Genomic DNA, 23,030 nt, shown 5'->3' with positions numbered 1-23,030 from the left:
TTGCTTCAGTATATATCCAGCTGTATAAATAGATACAATGTAAAATGCTATGTAAAAGTTGTGTACGTCGCTCTGGATAAGAGCGTCTGCTAAATGCCTGTAATGTAATGTAATGTAATGTCAGGGTCATGCAGACATGCTTCTCAACGGCCACTGCCCCGCGACGCTCGAGACCAAGCCGGGGAGCGCAAGGTTCGAGACCCCGCTTCCTCCCGCCTCCTACCGCGAGCGCTAACGTGCTAACGCGTTCCAGATGGACCCGTCCCCCCACCCGTCCCCCCCAGCGAGTCAGCGCAACGTGTGCAGCAACTACACCAAGATTAAATGGCCTGCGGTGGGTTCCAGAATGCGTCCTGGGGGTCTCTCTCCCCTCTCCCTCTCTCACGCGTCAGGCCGGAGTTTGGGGAACAGTAACGTCCGCGCCCCAACGCGGGGGAAGGGGCGGTGAGGTCTGGCGGGGGACTAGGACACAGGAGGTCCCGGGTCTCCGTACGGGACAATGAACGGGATTACCTAATCGTAGGAATATCCCCTTCTGTTAAATGTAGCGTGTCTTTGTTTTCAGGGTTACTTAAAACAGTTTAAAAATAAACAAGACCCAGCTGTTTGGGAGTATTTGGATTGGTGTGGTCTTCATCCTCAACCCTGTGTGCAGTAGTCGTCCACTCTTCACATTGGTTTTAGGTTTTCTACTTTCAATTTCCATTTTTAGGCCCTTCTTTGCTGTCCTCGCCATCAGAAGATTGGACGTGTTGCTTTGTCATGTTGGTATGTGGTTCATTTTGAAGAGCAAGGGTAGCGTGAGTATTGCTCTCCACCATGAATATGCCATGGAACAACTGGGAGCACTACTGCTCACCCTGACCTTTGACCTGTGACCTTTGACCTGGCCTGCCTTGTCCTTGATCTCTGTCGCATCAGTCTCCCATATGTGCAAAAACATCTTTCCCATCAGACAAGACTCTTTTGGAAGATCATTCATAAAATAGACATCCAAGATAATAAATTAGAAATGATTATCTTGAGAAATACTTTAGTGTTCCAGCTAATTGGAAGATAATTGAGGAAATTAAATTATATTATATCGTCGTAAGGGAAAGAAGTTTACAGTAATCATAGTGGAAATAATACCAAAAATATAACATACACACAAATATACTTTCCGCAACTATCCTCCAATTAGCTGGAGCAGTAAGTTATTTATCTTGGTTGTCTACTTCATGAATCACCCCTATTCCAAAGAATATCACCTGATGGGAAAGACGTTTTTGCACATATGGGAGAGTGATGCAACAGAGATCGGAAGGACAGGGCAGGCCAGGGCAAAGGTCAGGGTGAGCAATGGCGCTCGCAATTCTCTCAATTGTGTTGGCTGAAAAAAAAAACGATGTTCTACTGTGATGTGGTACTCTCACTGAAAAGTCGAGGACAAATGAATGACAAATAAGCTCTTTGCTCGATTTGTCACGAGTACTAACGTGGTTCAGAAACTGAATGTCATCGGTGTCAATCGAGCGGGGAAAAACAGAGGGGAGCACAGATTACCTGAGCTCACACAGAAAAGCTTTCTGCGCTGTGTGTGGGAGGCATACATTTAGTGCTACAGACTACAAGGAGCTCAGTGAGTTAATAATGGAGGACTAAAGAGACAGTAATCCTGTAGTCTTCCTTCGTTTCGCAAAAATGTGATTCCCGCGACAAATCCATTCTGGTAAACACGGAGCTGAGTTGAATCAGCAGGGGTTATTGTACACACACTCACACATAAATAAATAACTTAGCATAGAATATAACTACGTTCCATACTGGGAATTTCTGGTTGCTCCAGTCACAGTCAAACAGCTTCTTTGGGCATTTGATTGAGGTTGCTAAGTAACAGCTCTCTCTCTCTCTGTGCGATGGCGCTACTAGCTTGCGCTAGCCGCAGTTTCTTCGCTATACTGTCTCACATGAGATGCGGCTGGCAAAGGCTAAACAGCAACCTAGCACTCAGTCGTGGTGATTCTAACCTCCTCAGTAGCAAACGGAAATAGTCTTCAAACGTTTCTCAAATCCAAGTTCCGCCATCTATGGTCGTTCTCTCCATTCCGCCATCACAGCCATTAAATTATGGGCACTAAGAAGACAATCTTATCCAGAGCGACCCACACAACTTTTAGCATGTTTACTGTTACCAGCATCGACACAGCTGTGCTGGATATAAGCCCCCTGCTCAAGGGTGCAACGGCAGTGACCTACCTGGGAATCGAACCTGCAACCCTGCAGTTATAAGACCAGCTAGTTCATTAACCGTCACACCACAACCGTCACCCCAAAAAAAGAGCTCACCTCAAACTTCAGCAGGGAGCCAGCCCAAAAAAACAGCTCACCTCAAACTTCAGCAGGGAGCACCGTAGAGCCCTGCTACACCACACCGCCACCCCCCCCCAAAAAAAAAAAAGCTCACCTCAAACTTGCGCAGGCCGGTGGCGCCGGCGTTGCCCACGAAGATGCCGGAGCCGGGCTCGAAGCGGAGGCGGCGGGCGCTGCGGCGCACGGGCACGCTGTGGTACTCCTCGCAGTCCATGTAGAGGCGCGCCTCGCCGTCCTGCACCGCCAGCGTGAAGCGGCTCCAGCGGTCTGCCAGGCTGGCCACCTTGAAGGACGCCGCCGCCGCCCCCCCCGCGGCCGCCCCCCCCTCCCCCTCCCCGCCCCCCTCCCCCTCCGGCTCGGCGTACAGCAGCGAGATCTTCTGCGTGCCGTCCTCCACGGGGGACAGCGCCAGGCCCAGGTACACCGCCCGCTGGAAGGCGTCGGTCACGGCGAACAGCACGCCGCCGCGGGCCGTGGGCCGCGCCGTGACGATGATGGCGAAGTCGCGGAAGAAGGGGTCCGGCGCGAAGGTCTTGGTCAGCCGCCCGATGTTGGCGTCCGGCCCGAAGCTGTAGGCGGGGAAGCCCTCGTAGCCCGTGACGAAGGAGACGGACGGAGGGAGGGGCACGCCGATCAGCTCCGTCAGGTCCAGGTGGCCTTTGGATCCCCGCTCTGGAAAAAAAAACAAATAAATAAATATCATATCAGCACGATAACAGCAGACAGTGCTGCAGCGCCACAGGTTATTAATTTTAAAAAAGACATAAGAAAACAGGCCATTCAGCTCATCTAGGACGGCCATTTAAATATGGCCTAGAGAGCATCCAGCACTGTGTCAAACCTGGGACTTGAACACGCTGGAGATCTCTACTTCTACTACGTGATCTGGCAAGCTGGACCACGCATTAGTGTAAAAAAGTATGTCTTAATTTAAGCACACAATTTTACCTTTCACTCATTCATTTTTCACCTCCCCAATGTACTGCTAATCTCCCCAGCAGATAAAGCTTACCTTCCTCACAACATCTCACAACATCTTCTCTCACAAACATCTCCTCTCCTACACATACGCACACACTCATGTTTCTGGCACACAAAACACCACCCTCACAAGCACAGCTTATATCACTCTGTCATAACAAATTTCCCGCAGAAGAGGACAATCTCTCTGACCAACAGCTCATTGCTCAACTCCCATAAAATCACAAGTCAGCTCCCTCACAATCCATTTATTTCCCTCACACACAACTCATCTCACCACATACAACTCACCTCAGCACAAAAAACTCATCTCATCACATACAACTCACCTCAGCACAAAAAACTAATCTCCATCACATACAACTCACTCCATCACATACTGTACAACTCACTCAATCACATACAACTAACTCATCTCCCTCACACTCCACCCATCTCCCCCACATACAACTCATCTCCCTCACAGCTAATCTCCCTTACAGTCCATTTCCCCTGAGCTCATCCTCCTCAGGATTATCTCCCTCAAATACAGCTCATCACCATAACACACACACAGCTGATCTCCCTCATGAAGTGATAATCTCCCCTCCCACACACACACGTATATGACTTATCGCCCCCATAAGCAGATCATTCCCCTCACACACTCACGTATATGACTTATCGCCCCCATAAGCAGATCATTCCCCTCACACACTCACGTATATGACTTATCTCCTCCATAAACAGGCCATTCCTCTCACACACTCAGTACACAGCTCACCTCCTCCACACAGTTAAACCTCCCTACCGCCCTGACTTTCCGCCCCTGCATTTCCCCCTCTGTAACCCCCCCCCCCCCCCCCCCCCGCACCGCTGCTTACGCCCGTCCGCTCCAGCGAGCTTCTGCTCCAGACCGAGTCCGATACGGCCTGTAATTCATCAAACTGGCCAAGTGGAAGAATGTAATTATTGAGTGGCATTGGCCGGCTCTTTGAACCGGAGAGACACCCTGCCCGCCCCCCCCCCCCCCCCGCCCCTTCCCCCCGCCCTCCTGCTCTCTCCCGGGCCAAATATTCCAACCCTCCTCCCTCCCTCCCTCCCTCCCTCCCTCCCTCCCCGCCTCCCACCCCCCACGTGTCTGCGCAGGTTGTTCATCCAACAGCGTCCCACCTGCGGCGCGACTGTCTGTCCGTACAGCGTGACTACAGGCGGAGACCGTAAACCCACCGTAATGGTCGCCATGGAGACAGTAAACACCCGGACCCACCGTAATGGTCACCGTGGAGACCGTAAACAGCCGGACCCACCGTAATGGTCGCCATGGAGACCGTAAACAGCCGGACCCACCGTAATGGTCGCCATGGAGACCGTAAACAGCCGGACCCACCGTAATGGTCGCCGTGGAGACCGTAAACACCCGGACCCACCGTAACGGTCGCCATGTAGACCGTAAACAGCCGGACCCACCGTAACGGTCGCCATGGAGACCGTAAACACCCGGACCCACTGTAATGGTCGCCGTGGAGACAGTAAACACCCGGACCCACCGTAATGGTCGCCGTGGAGACCGTAAACAGCCGGACCCACCGTAATGGCTTCCATGGAGACCGTAAACACCCGGACCCACCGTAATGGTCGCCATGGAGACCGTAAACAGCCGGACCCACCGTAATGGCTGCCGCGGCAGGAGGCGCAAGTTTAGCGTCTGTGAGTCCTCTCCCTCTCCGCTGCGATCAGCACGCGGGGAGGAGGGGCGGGGGGGGGGGGGGAGGGATAGGGGCGGGGGGGGGGAGGAGGGATAGGGGCGGGGGAGGGCTCGTCTTCAATAAAAATCACAGCGGCTTTCGGCTTCCCACTGGCCTTTGTAAAATCACTTTGGGGTTTTTTTTTTCTTCTCCGGCTGGTTGTTTCCAAACAGACATTACATAACATAACATTGCATTACATTACATTACAGATATTCAGCAGACGCCCTTATCCAGAGCAACTCACACAACTTTTTACTCAGCATTTACACTGCGTCCAGCTGGATATGTACTGAAGCAATGCAGGTTGAGTACCTTGCTCAAGGGTACAACGGCAGTGTCCCCTACCCGGGAATCGAACCTGTGACCTTTAGGTTACATGACCAGCTCCTTACCCATTATACAGGCACTACCTTGAACACTGCAGGTTCATTCACTCTGGGCTACAGGGCTCAGTAACAGGGTGATCCAGCCACTCTCCCGATTGATACAGTTCAGCTTTCAACCTGCAACACTGTGGTCTATTTAACCCTTTAGTGCGTGAGGGCGCAAACGTGTGATGAGGATGTACTTGACCGAACATTCTAACGCTGATGTCACAATCGCTGCAGGTAATTTGAAAGCAGTGGAGTAAAAAAAAAAAAACATTCCAAAAAACCAACTCTTCAAAGGGCTTTAAGACCAGACTGAGTAACCCTGAGTGGTCCCGTTGTAGCACAGTAGAAGGGAGAGCGATACGTGGAGACAGGAGGTTCACACCAGCTGAACACCTGCAAAACCCCCCTGAACACCTGCGAAGCAGAACCGAACCCTGAACGCAGTGCCGGATCCGCAGGGGTCAGCGACAGGGCAAGGGTCAACGAGTGCATTCCGAAGACAAAGAGGAGCCTTGATGCGCGTGAGAAGGTCCACTTACGAGAGAGCACAAATCCCAAAACAGACCCGCTTCCTGCCGTGTGTCAATGTCAAAAAACCACAGCTCTGTGTTGGAAACGGACATAATTTCATTTCAGGTGTTCTTGTCCAGGCACTTGGCATGAATTACCAGACATGGCCGTCCACATCTCCAACGGACATGCCGTATAATTTCAGTGCGGTGCAGTGTCCATGAATTAATTGGGAATATCCGAGTCCAGAAATCCACAATCTCAGGCGTGGCCCCTGAGTGTGCAGAAGTTTCTGGACAAGGGGAAGCTACCACTCATGACTGACGCACCCCAAAATGTCACTGAAATTTAAGAGGTCAAATATCTCCCAGAGACCAGTGCTTCACGATCACAAACACTCCAAAAACAAAACAATGGTCCGAATGTAATCATCATCTGTCCATTGCATAAAAAATCGCTTGTGTCCAGGCAGACATGTAGTGAATATGTAAGAAATGTGTATCTCACACGTTACTTTTATTACTTTACACTAAAGCCTGTGGCTACCTCCCCAAAACACATGTTACCCATTACCTTTCAGTAACCATAGCATCAAAACCACAGGGCAAACCCTGGGTAAAGTGGACTTCCCCAAAATGACTGCTGTTTATACATTTTTAACACTGATACCATCGAGGCCACCTGCATCGCCTTGGAGACGATATCTAGAGAGGCCTCAACCTGACAGCATAGAGTTTAAGGGCAGGAAGAGGTCTGGATTCGCCAGATAGAGAGATAAAAAGCAGATTTTCAAAGCAGACGGCGTAGCATTGGTTTCTTTTGCATATGCGCGAGGGCTTGACTTGCTTCAAAAAGCAAACCTTGGATGTTTTAACCTGTTAAACTAAAAAAAGAACATGACAAAGTGTTGATTTCTCTAACATTTGGCTATTTACTGCTTGGATAGAGCCCTGTGATTTTTGGCTGGACCGCAACAGCGGGGCCAGCCCTACAAAAGCGAATGTCTGACTGTGACTGAGTGAGTGACTGAGTGAGTGAGTGATGAAGTTACACCATTGGTCGGCCGAGTTATGAAGTCACACCATTGGTCGGCCGGATCACGTGTGTTAGGTCCAGCCATACATTAGGTTTTACACCTGGTCTTGTTGCCTGTTAGTTGGAGCTGGACTCTGGCTTAAGCAGGACTCTGAATGGGACACGGTCACAAAGACCGATCCTGACTGTGACCGGTGAACAGCTCAATATGGGAAAAAAACAAGCTCAAAGCCGTTCCTAAAAAAAAATCCGCCAGGCTCTGTCCTGTCGCGGTTAATCTTTCGGGCCCCCCCCATGCGGCCCCGTGTCCCGTTGGCCCCCAGTGTGTGTGCCATTGCCCTCACGTTTTGCCAGAGGTCAGTTTGCCAGTTTTCCTGCGGGTGGTGGTGGGGTGGGGGGGTGGGGGGGGTTGGGGGGGAGGGCAGAAATGTTCCCAGACCCCCGAGCAAATAAAGAGGGGCTGAGACAGTCCCCGGCAACAGCCCCCCCTGCCCCGGCAACAACCCTGGGGGAACAAGTGGAGCCTCTCAAAAAAAAAAAAAAAAAAAAAGGGCCCAGATCAGCTTCCACAGGAGCCAAACAAAACAAGCGGGTCGGAGAATTAAGAAAAGGCAAGAGACGCGCCCCTGAGCAAACACGCGAAAATGTGAAAATGGGCGGTGAGCGTTTCCATGACAACCCCCAGCATTTTCGGGTCATCGTTCCGAGCGGTGTGTTTACATTAGTGGGCCGATGTGTAGAGGCGAAATAAAAATATAATAGGGTGTATTATACTCCCGAGTTATTCATTCAACTTCACTTTGAGACCCACAGCAATGCCTTCGAATCAATCGGTCTTCAAACACTGTCTGACTGAATGGTCTTTAAAAAAACGTTTTACTGCATATGGACCGAGGACTCAGCAAATGGTTAAAACTGCTTATTACGGTCTTATGGGCTGTGAACACTGAAAATATCTCAACCACACTGTCTTCCAAAACTGAATCTTTAGTGCTTGTGGACTGGGAGACTGAATGGTCAAAACATTACCTCCCACAGGATATGTCTTCAATTAACCTTTGTTTATATCGGTTGTCTCACTGAGATTAAAAGCCACACACTCGTTTCCATTATATACACAAATACCATATTTAAAACAACAAAGTGTCATATTACATGGGTCAAGGTACAAATAAATAGAGGGATTTAAAACAATCATACTCTTCAGCTAAAATAGACTTAAATAAACTGCATAATAGCTCTACCCTGGAAGAGTAGTCCTTGCTTTTGCATAATTATTTTTGCCAAAGCACCATCACAAATTGTGTATGAGCATATGCTGCAGTGAAAACAATTTCACTTCCAATTTAAGAAGAGAGATGATTTAAAAGATTACGCAAATACTCTTGCGTGCTTTTGAAAGACTCGAGACTCTCCCCCTGAACATCCACATTATTTTCTCTAGTTTATTGTGTGTTTGCGGCTGGCAGTATTGACGGCAAACGTAATGGATGGAAAGCTTATTTTCATTCGCGCATTCGTATTGTGACATCTTGGACAGGGCGTGATGATTGGACAGTTAATTTCTTTTTTTCTTTTTTTAGCAGTAACTACTCAGAATTGAACTTTTTTTCCAACGACAAGCGACATTTTCCTTATGATATTGATTCATGTAATCAATCACAGCAGGCTAATCGTTGACGGGGAAAGCTGTTGAGTTTGAGCACGTACAGAATTACCGCGGTTACAGTGCGCATTCCAACCCTAACCCCCCTCCCGCAGAACGACCAGCCGCCCTCGCGCACAGAAAATAACCGGCGTTTGTTGTGTGGGATCGATCCTGCGCTGAAAACCGCGGGTGATTAATGACGGTGCACCTGAGAACTGCTCTCGCCTGCCCTGGTAAATTCCTCAGCTGAGACCTCGTTTGTCACAACACGCGTCCCGCTGCGCGGAGACGGCAGCCGCGCGCGCCCACGCAATTAAGCGCCGGAGCTCGAGACTCAATCAAAACCTCCCCCTCGCTCGCCCGACCCCGCTCCGACCAGCGGGGGAGTTCCCGGAACAATGTTCCCCCGAAAAAAACGCGCCGCCCTCCCTCCCGTTAATCCTATTATTCCAATATCATGTGATGGCGGTTTTTTTCCTCGGGAGAAGACGCGGTGGAATAACGCAACATCCAGGGCTCAATTAGCCCCTTTCAACGTCAGCAGCGGCGCCGCTGGAAGCCAGAAGAGCCGCGAAGGAATTTACAACCCGGGCGCAGCTGGGTCCCTCCGCACGGCGGGATACCACAGACCGCGCGCGGCTTCACCTGAGACAAGCTTCACTCAGACCACAATCTAATACTCTTTTACACTTCACACCCCTCAGCCATCAAGTGAGAGAGAGAGAGAGAGAGAATATTACATTTCATATTACAGTGGGACACACGCAAAAAAAAAAAAAATCCAATTTCAGCACCACTTCATATACCCACTTTGACAATATATTTGTGAGTTATCAAAAAGTTCATTCAGAGACAAACTACTTTGACAGAACCTCCATAAATTTGCCAGACAAGCACAGCTTCATACGCCTCACTTTTCCAGCTATTCCACTCAAAGCTGTGAAACAGCACACGACAACACCAGCCTGCACCACAGCGGAATCGACTCCAAACTCTAAAGTCAGCGCAGATGTCAGACTCGCCCGTAAAGCCGTTCCTCAGGCGAAGCACGGAGACCGCGTTAGCGCTCGCAGACGCCAGCGGCTGCTCGTCCAGCGGTGGGTCTGTCCTCCCCGTGCCGCCGCTCGCCCCCCCCCGGAAGGGTCAACTCACCGTTCTTCCACAGTTTGAGCGGTCTTTTCTGAGCGCCGTTCCTGTCGACTATGTCCAGCGCGGGACCGGGCGTGCCCCGGGCCAGACCGGCGGCGCCGGCGGTGGACACGTCCAGGGACCAGATCCACCCCGTATCCTCGTCCGTCGTCGTCGCGGTCACCGTCGTCGAGGAGGTCTCCGTCGGGGTCGCCGCCGTGGCGACGGGGTTCGGCGTGGGCTTGGGCCGGCCCCAGAGGGACCACCACCACTGTCCGCGCGCGGGGCCGCAGAGCAGCGACAGCGAGAGCAGCAGCGGCAGCAGGACGCTCGGGCTGGCGGCTCCCATCTCTGCGGTTCGCTGGCGCTATGATGAGGCGCGAGGAAGAGGAGCGGCGCTGGCTGCTCTCCCCGCTCTGAGGGCGCAGGGGAGCCCCTCGCTGGCCCCCCCCCCCCCTCACCCCTCCTCACCCGCCGCCTCGCTCGCTCTGTGATTAACTGCCCCCCTTGCCCCTCGCCCCAGACCTTTTGCCCCCACGCAGAGTTTGGTATTTAACAGGCAGATGAAGTGCCGGGGGACTTCAAAAGGGGGTTCCGTCGAAATCGGTTTGTTAAGTAAATGTGCCTTTAGCGTTTTACCCCCCCCCCCCACCCCACCCCCCACCCCCTCTTCCTCCACATCACACTACACCACTCCCTCCTCCCAATACTACACTACAAGCCCCCCCCCCTTTTCTGATGGAAATTACACACACAGCTTAGGAAACAGAAGGGGATTCCATCAACGAGATCATCAAAAACTTACACACCAAACAGGCAACCTCCAGCTACAGAGACAGAACTCACACTCCCTACACTTATCTGTGATTGTGACGTTACAGCTCATGACCACTTCAGAACAAAGACATATATCCCTGTGTAATGCATAGCACCACAACCTAAGACTACGTGCATCGTAGGTATTTCACCCATTTAAACATTAGAACCAAACAGGCCATCTGGGCTACAATATCCTTCCACTTTGTTCCTGTACCACTTTCATGCTACACACATACCTCCTGTAACTCCTTCATATTACATGTACCTCCATCCAGCACTTATATTGCACCCGCATCGTTATCTTGATGTTGTAGCTTGTTGTCATGCCTCCTAGTTTGACTGAACATTACTCTCTGACCTAGCCCATGCTAACTGTGTGAACTGGACTTAATGTGTTCATGGCCATGAATAACTGTTGCATAATGAGTATTGTACCTTATCGGTCCTGTGTTTTGTAGTTGTTCCAATGACCTTCAGTATGCACTTATTGTACGTCGCTTTGGATAAAAGCATCTGCCAAATAAATGTAGTGTAATGTAATGTAATTGCAGGCTATTCTTTTCTATTTTTGTTCGCCTGGGATATGCACATCGACTGCTTCCAAGTTCCAGACCTCTCCAAAAATAGAGCAAAACAAATAGCTAAGTGCTCTTCTCTTTAAAAGTGCCGTGGGCAACCTCTCAATTTGCTAAAGGTTCTGCATTTAACATCCCTGATTAAGCCTTTAAGTTACTCGGGCAAGCAGACCGACTAATCAGTTTCACAGCCTGTGTAAAAAAACGATGACATGTTGATGTTGACAGTGAGTAGGTACAAAGGCGTAGACAACCCCGACATCAAAACAATTTGGGGCCTTGATCGTTGACATGTAGCTGTGGTCTCGCATGATTAAACTGTGTGTGTGCGTGTGTGTGTGTGTGTGCGTGTGTGTGGGTACAGCACTGTTATCGCAGGCATGCTAATTACACATGTGAATTACACGCGAATTACAGGCGTGTGATCACCAGCTCTGGCAGAGACCCCCGCTCTCAGACGCACGCGTCGCGCGTTTGAACCCCAGCGTAGAGAACCGCCCTCGGACCGCGTGGGACAGGAAACGGGGAGAGCCGATTGTGACATGTTGAGAAAAACCTTGAGCCATTAAATTACATTACATTACCTAACCTTACTTTACATTACATTACTTTGCCTTAATTACATTAATTTACATGACCTCACACAAAATTACTTCATGTTACCTTACATTACATTACTATATGTTACCTTACATTACATTTCATTACTTTACGTTACCTTACATTACATTACTTTAATTACCATACGTTTATTTGGCAGACGTTTTTATCCAATGCGACATACAAATAGGTGCATGTCAAAGGTCGCTGGAGCAGCTACAGAATGCAGGTCCGATAAGGTACACTACTCATAAAGTATCAGTCATCCACCATAGTCATGAACACCAAGTCTAGTTCACACGGTAAGCATAGGCACAGTAAGTCTGTAATGTAATGGCAAGTCATAAACTAGAAGTGAGGCACAATTACAAGAGATATGATGAACAGCTGCAACCTCGAGATGAAGATGCAGTACAAGTGCAACATGAGAGTGCTAGATGAAGGAAGAAGCCATGGAGAAGCAGGGCTTGCTGAGCCTAACTGCCTCTCCACCTTCACTGATGTGTGACGGACATCCAAAGTGCCACCCCCCTCCCTCCCCCTCCCCCGTGCAGGTGGGGGCTACGCTACTGGTGCGTGAAATGAGCCCCCCCTCCCCTTCGGTTTAAGGGTGAAAGGTGAAGTATAAACAACGCACAGATCACTGACGAGAGCACCAAGCCTAGCAGGCCTCAGTCACGGTCAGAGGGGAGGAAGAAGACGAGGAAGAGGATGAAGATTATGATGATGAGGAAGAGAAGGAGGAAGAAGAGAAGGTGGATCTGGGGCTATCTGATGCCAGAACATGGATGGAGCCACTGTGAACAGCAACTCTTCTCTTTTTTACTTCTTACAATGCACCAGATGCCTTTCCCTGATAAAAAAAATAGAAACACCTAAATTAAATCCAGATACTCTGTTTGTGCACGAGGAAATGGCTGTCACAAGGCTGATTTATGTACGCACTGTGCCTGCAACATACTGCAGGAAAACAGGGAGTGTTCATGAAATAGCTGAGGCATGTGACACACTGTACCTACAGCACATGTACAGTATGCATAACCCAAACACACGTAGCGTAACGTGCTCTCTGAAGGGGCTTTCCTGTCATTGGGAAACGGACAAGCATTTTCACGGCGGCATTCCGAGCTATTCCGGCATTGCAAAAGGAACCTCTCTCAGCGCCCGTGTCCCGCACCCCGTGTCCCGCGCACGTTCGCGGCCACGTTTTTTTTGGCGCACGAGGGAGCCGGAGCAGAGGCAAGGCGTCATCAGGCATTTCCGCCAAAGATTCCAGGGCTGTCCGTTAAAATTAACTGCCCCGGCGACCTTGTGCTTCTGCCCTGACCCCGGGAGGCGGAGGGGGTCGGACCCCCGGCCGGGTCGCACCGGAGAATTTAGGAACAGTACCCACGACCTCTCCGTGTGTCACACGGCACTGAAAGAGATGGGCTTTTGGGAAACAAATGGATTGTGGGTAATGTCCCTCCCGTCTCCCGCCATGTTGTTTCAGGCTAAAGGTCCGACCCAGCGAGACCCCACCCCGGGTCTATAAACCCCACTGAGGTGTGACATCACAAATACAGCGTGTCATTGGAGTGTTCTCAACCGAACATTCCACCGCTGATGTCACAATCATTGCCGGTAATGATGAAAGAAGCGGAGTTCTACAACACTGGCTTTTAGAATTTTTTTTAAAACGAACGAAACGAAGCATTCCACAGTGTCACTGGGCAGCAGGGGTGCTGACAACGAAGTCAAGCGTGTGCGCTCGCCAGGGGAAGAGGCTAAGTGGACCAGACGGGGGATTTAGCGCAATTTGGGGGGGCGGAGCAGCGTTTCGGGCTGTACCGGCGTTTAATGTGGGAGCGCAGGGGCACCCTCCTCTCTAATCTCCCATGTCTCTGATATACTTGGGGGGAGGAAACCCACAACTGTCTCCCCATCCTGCAGTAATTGGCCTCTTGTCATAATCTATCAGCAACGGGCCGCTTGCAGAATCGCGCACTGGAAAACGCAGCTCACAGTTTGAACCGAGAATCCATTTACAAGCCCATTTATTGCCGTTTTTTTAATTTAAAGTTTTGAGGACAAGCACTTGCTTTGACTGTGTGTAAATTTCACTGTAAGGGCCAAGGAGGTCAGGTACTATTACCACTGGGCAGCGGTCTTCAGTTTAAAAGGACGATTGGGAAACAGCTGGAAACAGAACTGGAAAGAAGTTCAGCAAAACCACTTTATCGCACCGCATATACTAGTGTGGTGTGCTAAAATGGCCGAAAATTGTGGCTTTTTACTGAGAAACGGGACAATGCAGCCACAGCTTTAGAGCTTATTTATATTGCCATGTCACTTAAAACACACATTTCATACAATCTATTCATTAACAAATTACAGACAGGCTGAGCCCGCCCGGTAAACCAGATTTCCGTCTTTTATTTTAGGACCATGTTCCACGGGGCAAAAATGAATGGGAACCACGACACTGAAAAGCAAAAAAAAGGGTGAAACATAACCTCTCTCGCCCAGGATGCATTCAAATTTGCTGTCCCGTACACACACGATAAGCGAAAATAATTCCATGGGGGGGGGGGGGGGGGGGGGTACTAACCACTCCCCTCTAATTACAGGCGCTTGTGTAAACACAGACAGAGCCTTGAATTCGGTCAAACCCACCAAGTCTCCTTCAGCAAAAATGCTGATCAGTAAACTGCCAACCCCCCTCCTAGAGCGATCTGATGCCACATTTAGCGACCACGTGGCTTTTTCCTTTAAATTAAACTTGTCAGCTATAATTCAATGCAGGGGTTGCATTATTGTAAAATTGACAATATATGAAACCAAAACAAACAAACAAAAAAGTTTTGGGTTTTGGTTATTGATTTAAATTTTCTTTTAATCAGATTTGGTTTGGCCGATCTGATTGAAAGCCATAATTGGAGTCATAATCGAATGCGAAACTATGTTATTTATATTTATATTATTTAGAATATAGCTCTTACATTTATTTTTCAGTCAATGATAAAGACGGCAAAAGATCATCTGTGATATTAGGAAAAGAAATGAGACCCTCGGCCAGGTACAGCAATGTAATGTGCTCAAGAATAAATAATTCCACTGGCCCCACCTAGTGGTAGTAGACGGAATTAAAATCTGAAGCCTGGAAGGAGGCTGTAATCAAATTCATCACGCATTGACTGCTACTGCTGCGCCAGCTTGTTTATAAATGCAAATAATAGCACTCACATAAAACATCCTCCATCTCCCTCTAGTGGCAAGAGCATGGAATTGTAAGCATATGAACAGATACACGGGTACAGTGTTTACAATATTCACCAAAACATTCATAATAGAACACATCATAAATAATGAAAATTATTACCATTTCTAGAACTAGACGTGCAAAGATGTGAACTTTTTAAGGAATTTCAAAATAGGCTCTTCATCATGCGAGATAAATGATTCATAAACTTGTTATCTGGTAAAAATGCAATGATGAATGAATGCCCCATATAATTATGCAGATGCACAATTGGTACTTTATAATTTATATTCAAACCACGATCTTGGTAAGCAGGTCGTCCACACAACTCCAAGTGCCATTACCAACAATGCATTTCTTCCAGTACCGTTAGACAGGATCTGGAGGGACTTCTGCCCGTGTACGCAGTTCACTGTATGCTCTGTGCTTGACCTTGTATTCAAATAAGAATTTTCCTTGGGATTATTATTATTATTATTATTATTATTATTATTATTTAATGTCCTAAATTCTACCAGATGACTCAAAATTAATATCAAGATCCAATTTAAATGCAAGTTCAAAAAGGAAACAGCGAGGTAAATAAGGGGTTGTTTTGACATTGAACCCCATTATTTTGGGTTTTAGCCGCGGGGTCGGGCGGAGGTCGTTGGAAGACCAGATGCGGACATCGCGGGGGCCCCCTGGACCGCTTATGGTTTCAGTGACCCTCAAAGGTTTGCGAGCACAGCGGACCTGTCGCTTCTGATCGACGTCCGTAATCCCACAAAGGGACGCGCGCGAGGGATTACCGCCCGTGACAATGGGGAGAGGGGACAGGGTAGCGGCTGCAAACGCGCGCAACAATTAGCGAGGCGGGGATTAGCGACATTAAAGCGGCTAACCGCATTTTTAAAAAAAATTATTTCCCAAAGCGGTCTGGATAAAATATTTCAATGGATCAGGCTTTGGGATCAAGAGCTGGATCAAACGTACAGGTGAGATTCTCACCAGCTTTCCAGCAGTCTCGTCATTCTGACAGATTTTATTTGCAACCCATACACCGATTTTAATCATCACAGCTGACTCCGCTGCACCGACATTCCCGAGGTGCAGCGTTCACTTCAGAAAGAGCTTGAGCGAGTCTTGTTTCCGTTCGAACCTACGATTACAGAATAAATGCATTTTTTCCGACAATTACAGGGTGCATTTTCTAACCATTGCAAAGCATTCTTACTTTTCACCCAGATTTTTTACTGACCACAGTGAGACAGCACAGGGCTAATTATGTAACTCTGCATAGTTTTGCAGATGCTGCGCTGCCAACAGTGGTCATTAATCACAAAATTCAATTCCCGTTTGCTTACTTTTGTTCTTGGCCACTCGAGTTGTTTTTTTTTTCAAAAATTGGTAAGTGCCAGATTTAGTGACAAGCGTCGCGATCTGAAATTAATTGTTTTTGCCTAGCTGCCTGCTGTGACACTGCAGACACTCTGGGACATTCTTCGCATTTTAGCTCGTCTGACCTCAAGTGCAAAACCTCAAGTGCTGTAAAGACACTTGCTTTATATGCGTGTGTAGAGGTTAATTACGTGAGAGTAATTTCAGCTTTGAACTGAAGCCGTGCACCAGTCAAGCGTCATGTAATATACGAATCTGCTTGAATTTGTCTTTATTTTTTAAAAGGCATACACTGCAATGCTTTTATTGCATGCTTCTAAATTTTGATAGTGATATTACTTCTGCCCCCCCCCCCCCTCCCCCCCACCCCACCCCACCCCACATATTCAGAATAATCACCATAAATGGCCACTTCTCATATAATACTATGATGGGCACTGTACGTTAGAGTTTATATGTAGTTTTGGACACATATGGCCATTTGGAATAATGGTCAGTCAATAATTCCAGAGTTTTTGATTAAACTGATTCAAACTTGATCAAAAGTTTAGTCCATGAGCGAAACCAATTCATCTCTGAAGTCCTTCCACGCTAGTTATATTGTTTCCCAGACCCCAGAGTTAGACTGTCCAAAAAAAAAACAACAAAAAAAAAAAACCTCTAATTATGTAGCTGCATTTTTGGCACTCCGGGGCACAACCTCAATACTAGGGCCGGTCTGACAGCCTGATCTAGATTGCGCGCGCTTGGAAAATGCTACAGCAATACATCAGCCAGCAGGAGAGAGAATACTCCCTCCTTCCCTCCCTCCCTCTCTCCCTCCATCTCTCCCAACTCTCCTCACAGGAAGAAATTCCAAACCTTTCAGGAGGGCTTTTGAAAAACACACAACTATATGTAGCCTGTCGTTTGACATATTAAACCCCAGCGGTTAGTGACACTATCAAAAACGGCACCAATTCAACGGTCACAATGAAGCTCTCTTTAAGGCTCTCTTTAGCCTTTCCAAGTGTTCTTTTTTTTTGTAATTAAAAAAAATAAAACCCACTGAAGGCACCAACTGAAGCTTTATACGAAGGAACCTTTTCGTTCCTACACTGCCACATTTCTCCTCACAACCGCACGATTTTGACGGTTAGCCTACAGCACGTTTGAAAAAAAAAAATCGTTAAAACAAGCACTGCATTCATTTAGCAGCCAGCATGCAGTCATGGCTATAGGTATATTATGCAGGTCGCGGGGGGAGGGCAGCAGGCAACATTTATTTTACGAGGAAAAAGAGAGGTGTGGTGAAATAAGTAACGGCAATTTACGGTTACCGTTTTTCAGGTATAGGCAATCTCATATAGTTTCATTCACTTTTAGGCTTAGGAGAATGTCTCAGCTCAGAGTCAAAGTCATAGCCGCCGAAAATGAACCCACAGGGAAAGCGATTGGGTGGAGAAGCCCAGAGCATTCAAAATAAATGGGTCTCGCGAGGGAGAAGGTTCATTAGCGCACATAGTAGCGTCCCACACCAGGTGGCTGGGGTCCGTCCGACACGGATTCTGCTCCCACGCGCACTTTCCTGCATGCGCGCCTTCACCTACAGTACATTCGCAAGCAGTCACGCGTGCGCGCACTTGTAAACAAAACACGCACTCGCAGATACACACGCGCACGGCACGCACGGACATTTAAAACTCACTCACACGGGAGTCGCGGAGAAACAGACAGTGCCCGCACTGTTCACTACCCCGAGACAGACAATTGTCCCATTGCACATTTCAAACCTCCGGTAGCGGGACTTCGTAGGCGTTAGAGTTTCCATCAATCTTCTAAATGCAGCCTCTGTCTAACGTGTGCCGTCTTTGCTCAGGCCCCATGGTTTCTAACGTATTTTCAGGTGGGTGCAAGGTTTTTTTTTTTTTTTTTTGGCCTGTGGCATGTTCTTAGAAGGAAATGTTCAACCTTTTGTACTCACTGTGACCTCCCTATTCAACCTTTTGTACTCCTTTGACTCTAAAGACCTATAAATCACCCAGTGATCTGTGAGCTAGTTTCGTATTTATTGGACAAAATGGGCTCGCGCCTTTGACAATAAACCGAGTGACGTCACCACGCAGAACAAACGTAGAGTAGCGCTCCACTAGAGAGAGCCCCGCGGACCCAAAAAGGGGATCACTCTCGAAACTGCGGAAAATAAGAGGCATGTTTCTTTATGTCCTTTTACTGACGTCCACCTGGAGAGCAAACTGGGATAGTTAACATGTGCACAGTGGATTGCTGTGAAGACTACTTTCTTATAATTGTTTGGGTTGTATAATGTAACTTGGCACATAACTTCGCTATTAAGGAGGATTTTTCCAGTGATTTCTATCGCCAGTGCAATAGTTGTTTTACTGTTACACACTGTATTGCTTCCTAATATGCATTCATGGCCTTGTTTGTCAGTTCTTGGGTGTCTTGCCCAGTAAAATGTTCAGTGTTAAATCAACTCCTACAGAGTACAGATGTTCCTTATTGGACTCATTTTTATGTACTCTGTTAGAGTTAAATTAACACTACACTTTTACTGAGTGCTTTGTTAAACCTGCAAGTCTGCAAAAGTATGTAAGCTAAATTAATAAATAACTAAGTCCAACAAAAAAGCAAGAAAAACGATCATCATCATCATCTTCTTCTTCTTCATCATAACACTCTGTCATGATTATTGGCTTTAACTGGAACAGGTAGCCTCCACAGCTGGCTGACCAAGCCCTAACGACTGGATTAATGATGACAACGGTCATTTTGAAACTTCACCAGACTGGTTTATGAAGAAAGAAAACAAATATGCGCATCTGCTGCACTTGTAAATCCCAGTTAAGGATGATCAGCGACTGAATCCAGGCCTAAGTTTCAAGGGAAGCCCCACATAAACACGTTGCTATAGCTCAGTAAAAACCCGTAAGGCTTCGTAACACGGATGTGTTTACTGCAGCGTGACCCAGAGTCTTTCAGCAAACGCTTGCAGTGGATCACCTTAGACAGGGGCCCCTGTTCAGTCTCCTGTGTGCAGAATAGTCATGGCTGATAATGGCCTAGTAAAGTTAAAACTCCCCCAACCTTAAGGGCCAACAAGGCCACAAAACAACAGGCTGGAGAACATTATCTCCGTTAAGGCTGAGTGCCCCCTTCAGGCCCCCCAGGGCAGTTACCTGATAATAAATTGAAAAAAACTGTCACTGGTTCACCTCACAATTTTCAGTTAAAATCAGTTAACTTACTCAATTTGAAATTCTTTCATTTCTGTGGAAGGCGAAGCAGCAGTGAAAGTCCGTTACTGATAGCATACCACAACGGTCCTTTCAAAGCCCAACTCTCGGTACTCGGAGTGCCAACTGCATTTTATTTTCTCATAAAACCTGACATAAAACCACGTAAAATCGAATTATGTAATCCGTGTAAATAGGCATTATGGGGGAATAATAACTAAGCCCTCATATTCTTCCCTGCCAACAAGACAACAGGTTATGTTTCTTGCATTCTCACTCCACTGTGTGTTGGTGTTGCTTCCAGAGGTGCTTAAAAGTTGCTAACAGGAGGGCCCCTAATGAATAGAGTTATGCTGACTATAGTAGCCCAGTGGTAGTGTTTCACATTGAGCAACTGTCTGAACGATACTGGAAATATCACAGATTTTAAACACATGACCACATCTTTTAAACACTAGGAAACCATGATACAGACAGCATGGCCAGTTCATAACACACACAATGGTATTTTCATTACTTACTGTACAGACCAGTCCGTTCGCTGGTCCGTAAGTAATGAAGCATGTAATCACCACGCCAACAACTTAGTTCTTTTTCTACATTCTTTCACTAATGCCATCCTGTGTGGGTAACTCTGCCTCCGCCACACACAACACAGTCTGCTTTTTTTCAATATGGAATGTGAACAGAATAAACCAGAGAGAGGCGACCGGGTTTCACCCCCCCCCACCCCCCCACCCCCCCCCAGAACAGTGTGGCGCATTGATTCCCGTTAAAGCAATGGGATCAACAGCTCTTTGTGGCTCACAGACGTCAGGGTGTGAAGGAGCAGTTTCCACACCCTCAGGCTGTCTCCTGGGGGGGGGCAGGGGGAACTGGGACCAGCATATGTAACCCCCCCCTCCCGCCACCCTGAAACATAAGCTCCTGCACCCCCCCCCAAACCTCCCCAAAAAAACAAAACGGACCCTCAGAAGGACAGACATGGGAGCCGTACTGGTCACCATGCAGGTTTTCCGCCCGGCAACACGTGCAGTAGATAATTGGGGGTGGGGGGCCTGGGGGGGCTGAATGGCTCAGTGTTGCAGGTCTCTCGGGGGGCCACAGACAGCCGCTCAGGGGCTGATCTCTGTCGCCCGGCCCGGCCTGCCGGACTTGGCCCGGTCCTCCTCCTCTACAGGGAGACGCCATAACTCTCCCTCAGACGGGGTCCGCAGCGGCCGCTGCCCGAGGTTCCGGATCTTTCCGCGCCGCGCCGGCGGAACGCCGGGAACGCCGACGTTCCGGCCGCCCGCTCGATAACGGCAGCCGCCTTCTGCCCAAACTGCCAGCGCCCTCACCCTCACCCTCACCCTCACCCTCACCCTCACCCCCTAACCCTGCTGGACTCCTGTGTCGGCTGCAATTCGCTGCCTGTGGCTGAGAGAGGAGCCAAAGCTTCGTCGGTTGGAATTTGGGTGATAAATCACTTCCTTCTCAGAGATTTCAACCCCCCCCCCCGCCACACAACCCCCCCCCCACCCCCCTCGAGACCACCTCCCCCCCTAACCCCTTTCGTCAGGATGTTCCTGAAGTTCTCACCTGGGTTAATATACGTGCCGCACTGGGCCAAACGTGATTTAGAGCCCCTGCTCTCTAACTCTTAACAAAAAAAAATATGACGAGAACAGATCTCACATTGTGTATTGACAAGACTGGGGATGTGTACAAGGGCTCTGTGTCCACTGAGATTTTGTTGACCTTCTCAGCAGCGGCATTCTGGGAAGTCTTTTTGGGACGGGATGAGAGTGCACGCGTTACAAAAATAGTTGCGTTTCGCCCTTTGTGAATTTGGGACTGTTTATACGCGGAAACCTCACGGGTGCAATAGAATAGTATTTTTAAAGAGGGCATAACATTTTTTGAGTGCTCTTAAGCTGGAACATTTAGTTCAAGAATAGCTATGTTCAGTGGAGCACCCAAGTGGTGCATCTGGGTAAGGTACTGATGTGTAGAAAATGTGATTCTTCATATTAGATCCAGACCACATCTGTGTCTGAAACAGCCTCCTAAGTACTGTGTCCTCAAAATATATACTGTCTACTAAACATACTGTCTACTGTTTAGTTTATGCGAGATTATCCTCCATACTATTTTCCGACGGTACTGTGGAAGTGTCGTAAGACGTCCCTTGTAGTAAAAAGGCCCCAACCCTTAATCTTTTTTTGACCTCCTAAAAAAATACGGTTTACTTCTTGAAAAGCGTGCTCCAGAAATAAGTATATCATCCAAGGATTTTTAAGTACACTACATTTAGAGAAAATTTCTCATATAGTGTACTCAAGTTGTATACTCAATTGTAGGCAAGTAAGTTGTTTTGGACACCGCCCCTGTCAGAGGTGACAGGCAACTGGCAATGGGCTGAACAGGTGGGGTTTCGGAGTCAGTGGAAAGGGGTTTCCCCAACTGTGTGCTCAACAGCGCCCCCTCTGGCTCATTACGTTTAGCGGACATCACTGGCATTTAGCAGATGTCTTGTGTCTCTGGAGCGATTTACACAACTTTTTTTCTTTTACATAATGACCATCTTTACAGCTGGATGCCTTGCTGAGGTACTCTACCTTGCAGAATGGGAACAGTAGCAGTGTCCTACCTGGGAATTTGACCCCCGCAACCCTTTTTGGGGGCGCTAGCCCAGTTCCCAAAACCGACTACAATGGCGCTCAGCGGAGCACCTGGGTCAGCGGGGTCGGCCCAAATGGGAGCAGCTGCAGCTGTGGCGGCTTCGCTGGCGGGACCGGACCGGACCGGACCGCAGAGCGGAACATTTTTGGCGGCCTTCACGTGCTTTCGACGACCTTTTCCGAACAGACGGGGGGAAAACAGGGAGGGAAAACAACGCCGGAATGTTCCATTTTCAAAAGCGGTACTCCTCTCCCTTCGCCTAAGCCGGTGTATTTTTTTATTTTATCGTTAACCGTTCGTTTCTGACGGCGGCTGGTCCAGTCTATGTGCGCCGGGCTCCACGGAAGGGGGGGTCCTAGACAACGTTTGACCAGCTGCGGGCCTGAAAGCTCGCGGCTCTGTTTGCCCCGTAAACAGCAGCAGTGTGCTCAAACCGCAGGACTGCAGAATGGCGGCTCGCGTGTCAAACTTGACCCGTCTCAGAGGGAGTGCGTGAGACCAACCGCTTCCGCGACGGAAGAGCAGGCCGAGGGACCTCGGCTGAAACATCAGCTGCCATTTTGGGAACTTTGGAAAGGGTGACATTCAGAAACTGCACGCTGACCACACAATCTCCTTAAAAGGGAACAAAGCAAATGAGCATATAAAAGAATATAAAAAGGTAGTCCATTGTTCTCTTGCCGTTTAACGGCAGAGTTTTTGTAAACATAAAAACAACCGCTCTGAGATTCGCTTAGTTTGATTATATGCGAGAAAA

At 48.5% G+C, this 23,030-nt stretch overlaps 1 protein-coding gene across 6 annotated transcripts in view; it reads right to left on the bottom strand.

Moving 5' to 3' along the window:
* The window catches only part of LOC118232870 (collagen alpha-1(XV) chain-like), a 73,576-nt gene that overhangs the window by 41,415 nt on the left and 9,131 nt on the right, over positions 1-23,030 (bottom strand). For all 6 annotated transcript variants that reach the window (XM_035428070.1, XM_035428071.1, XM_035428074.1 and 3 more), the window contains exon 3: positions 2,447-3,024. In XM_035428070.1, coding sequence (XP_035283961.1) covers positions 2,447-3,024 — 578 coding nt within the window. The remainder of the gene's footprint in view (positions 1-2,446; positions 3,025-23,030) is intronic.

This window comes from Anguilla anguilla, chromosome 8 (genome assembly GCF_013347855.1).
Source record: "Anguilla anguilla isolate fAngAng1 chromosome 8, fAngAng1.pri, whole genome shotgun sequence".
Lineage (NCBI taxonomy): Eukaryota > Metazoa > Chordata > Actinopteri > Anguilliformes > Anguillidae > Anguilla > Anguilla anguilla.
This window is presented reverse-complemented; position numbering and strand designations above follow the sequence as displayed.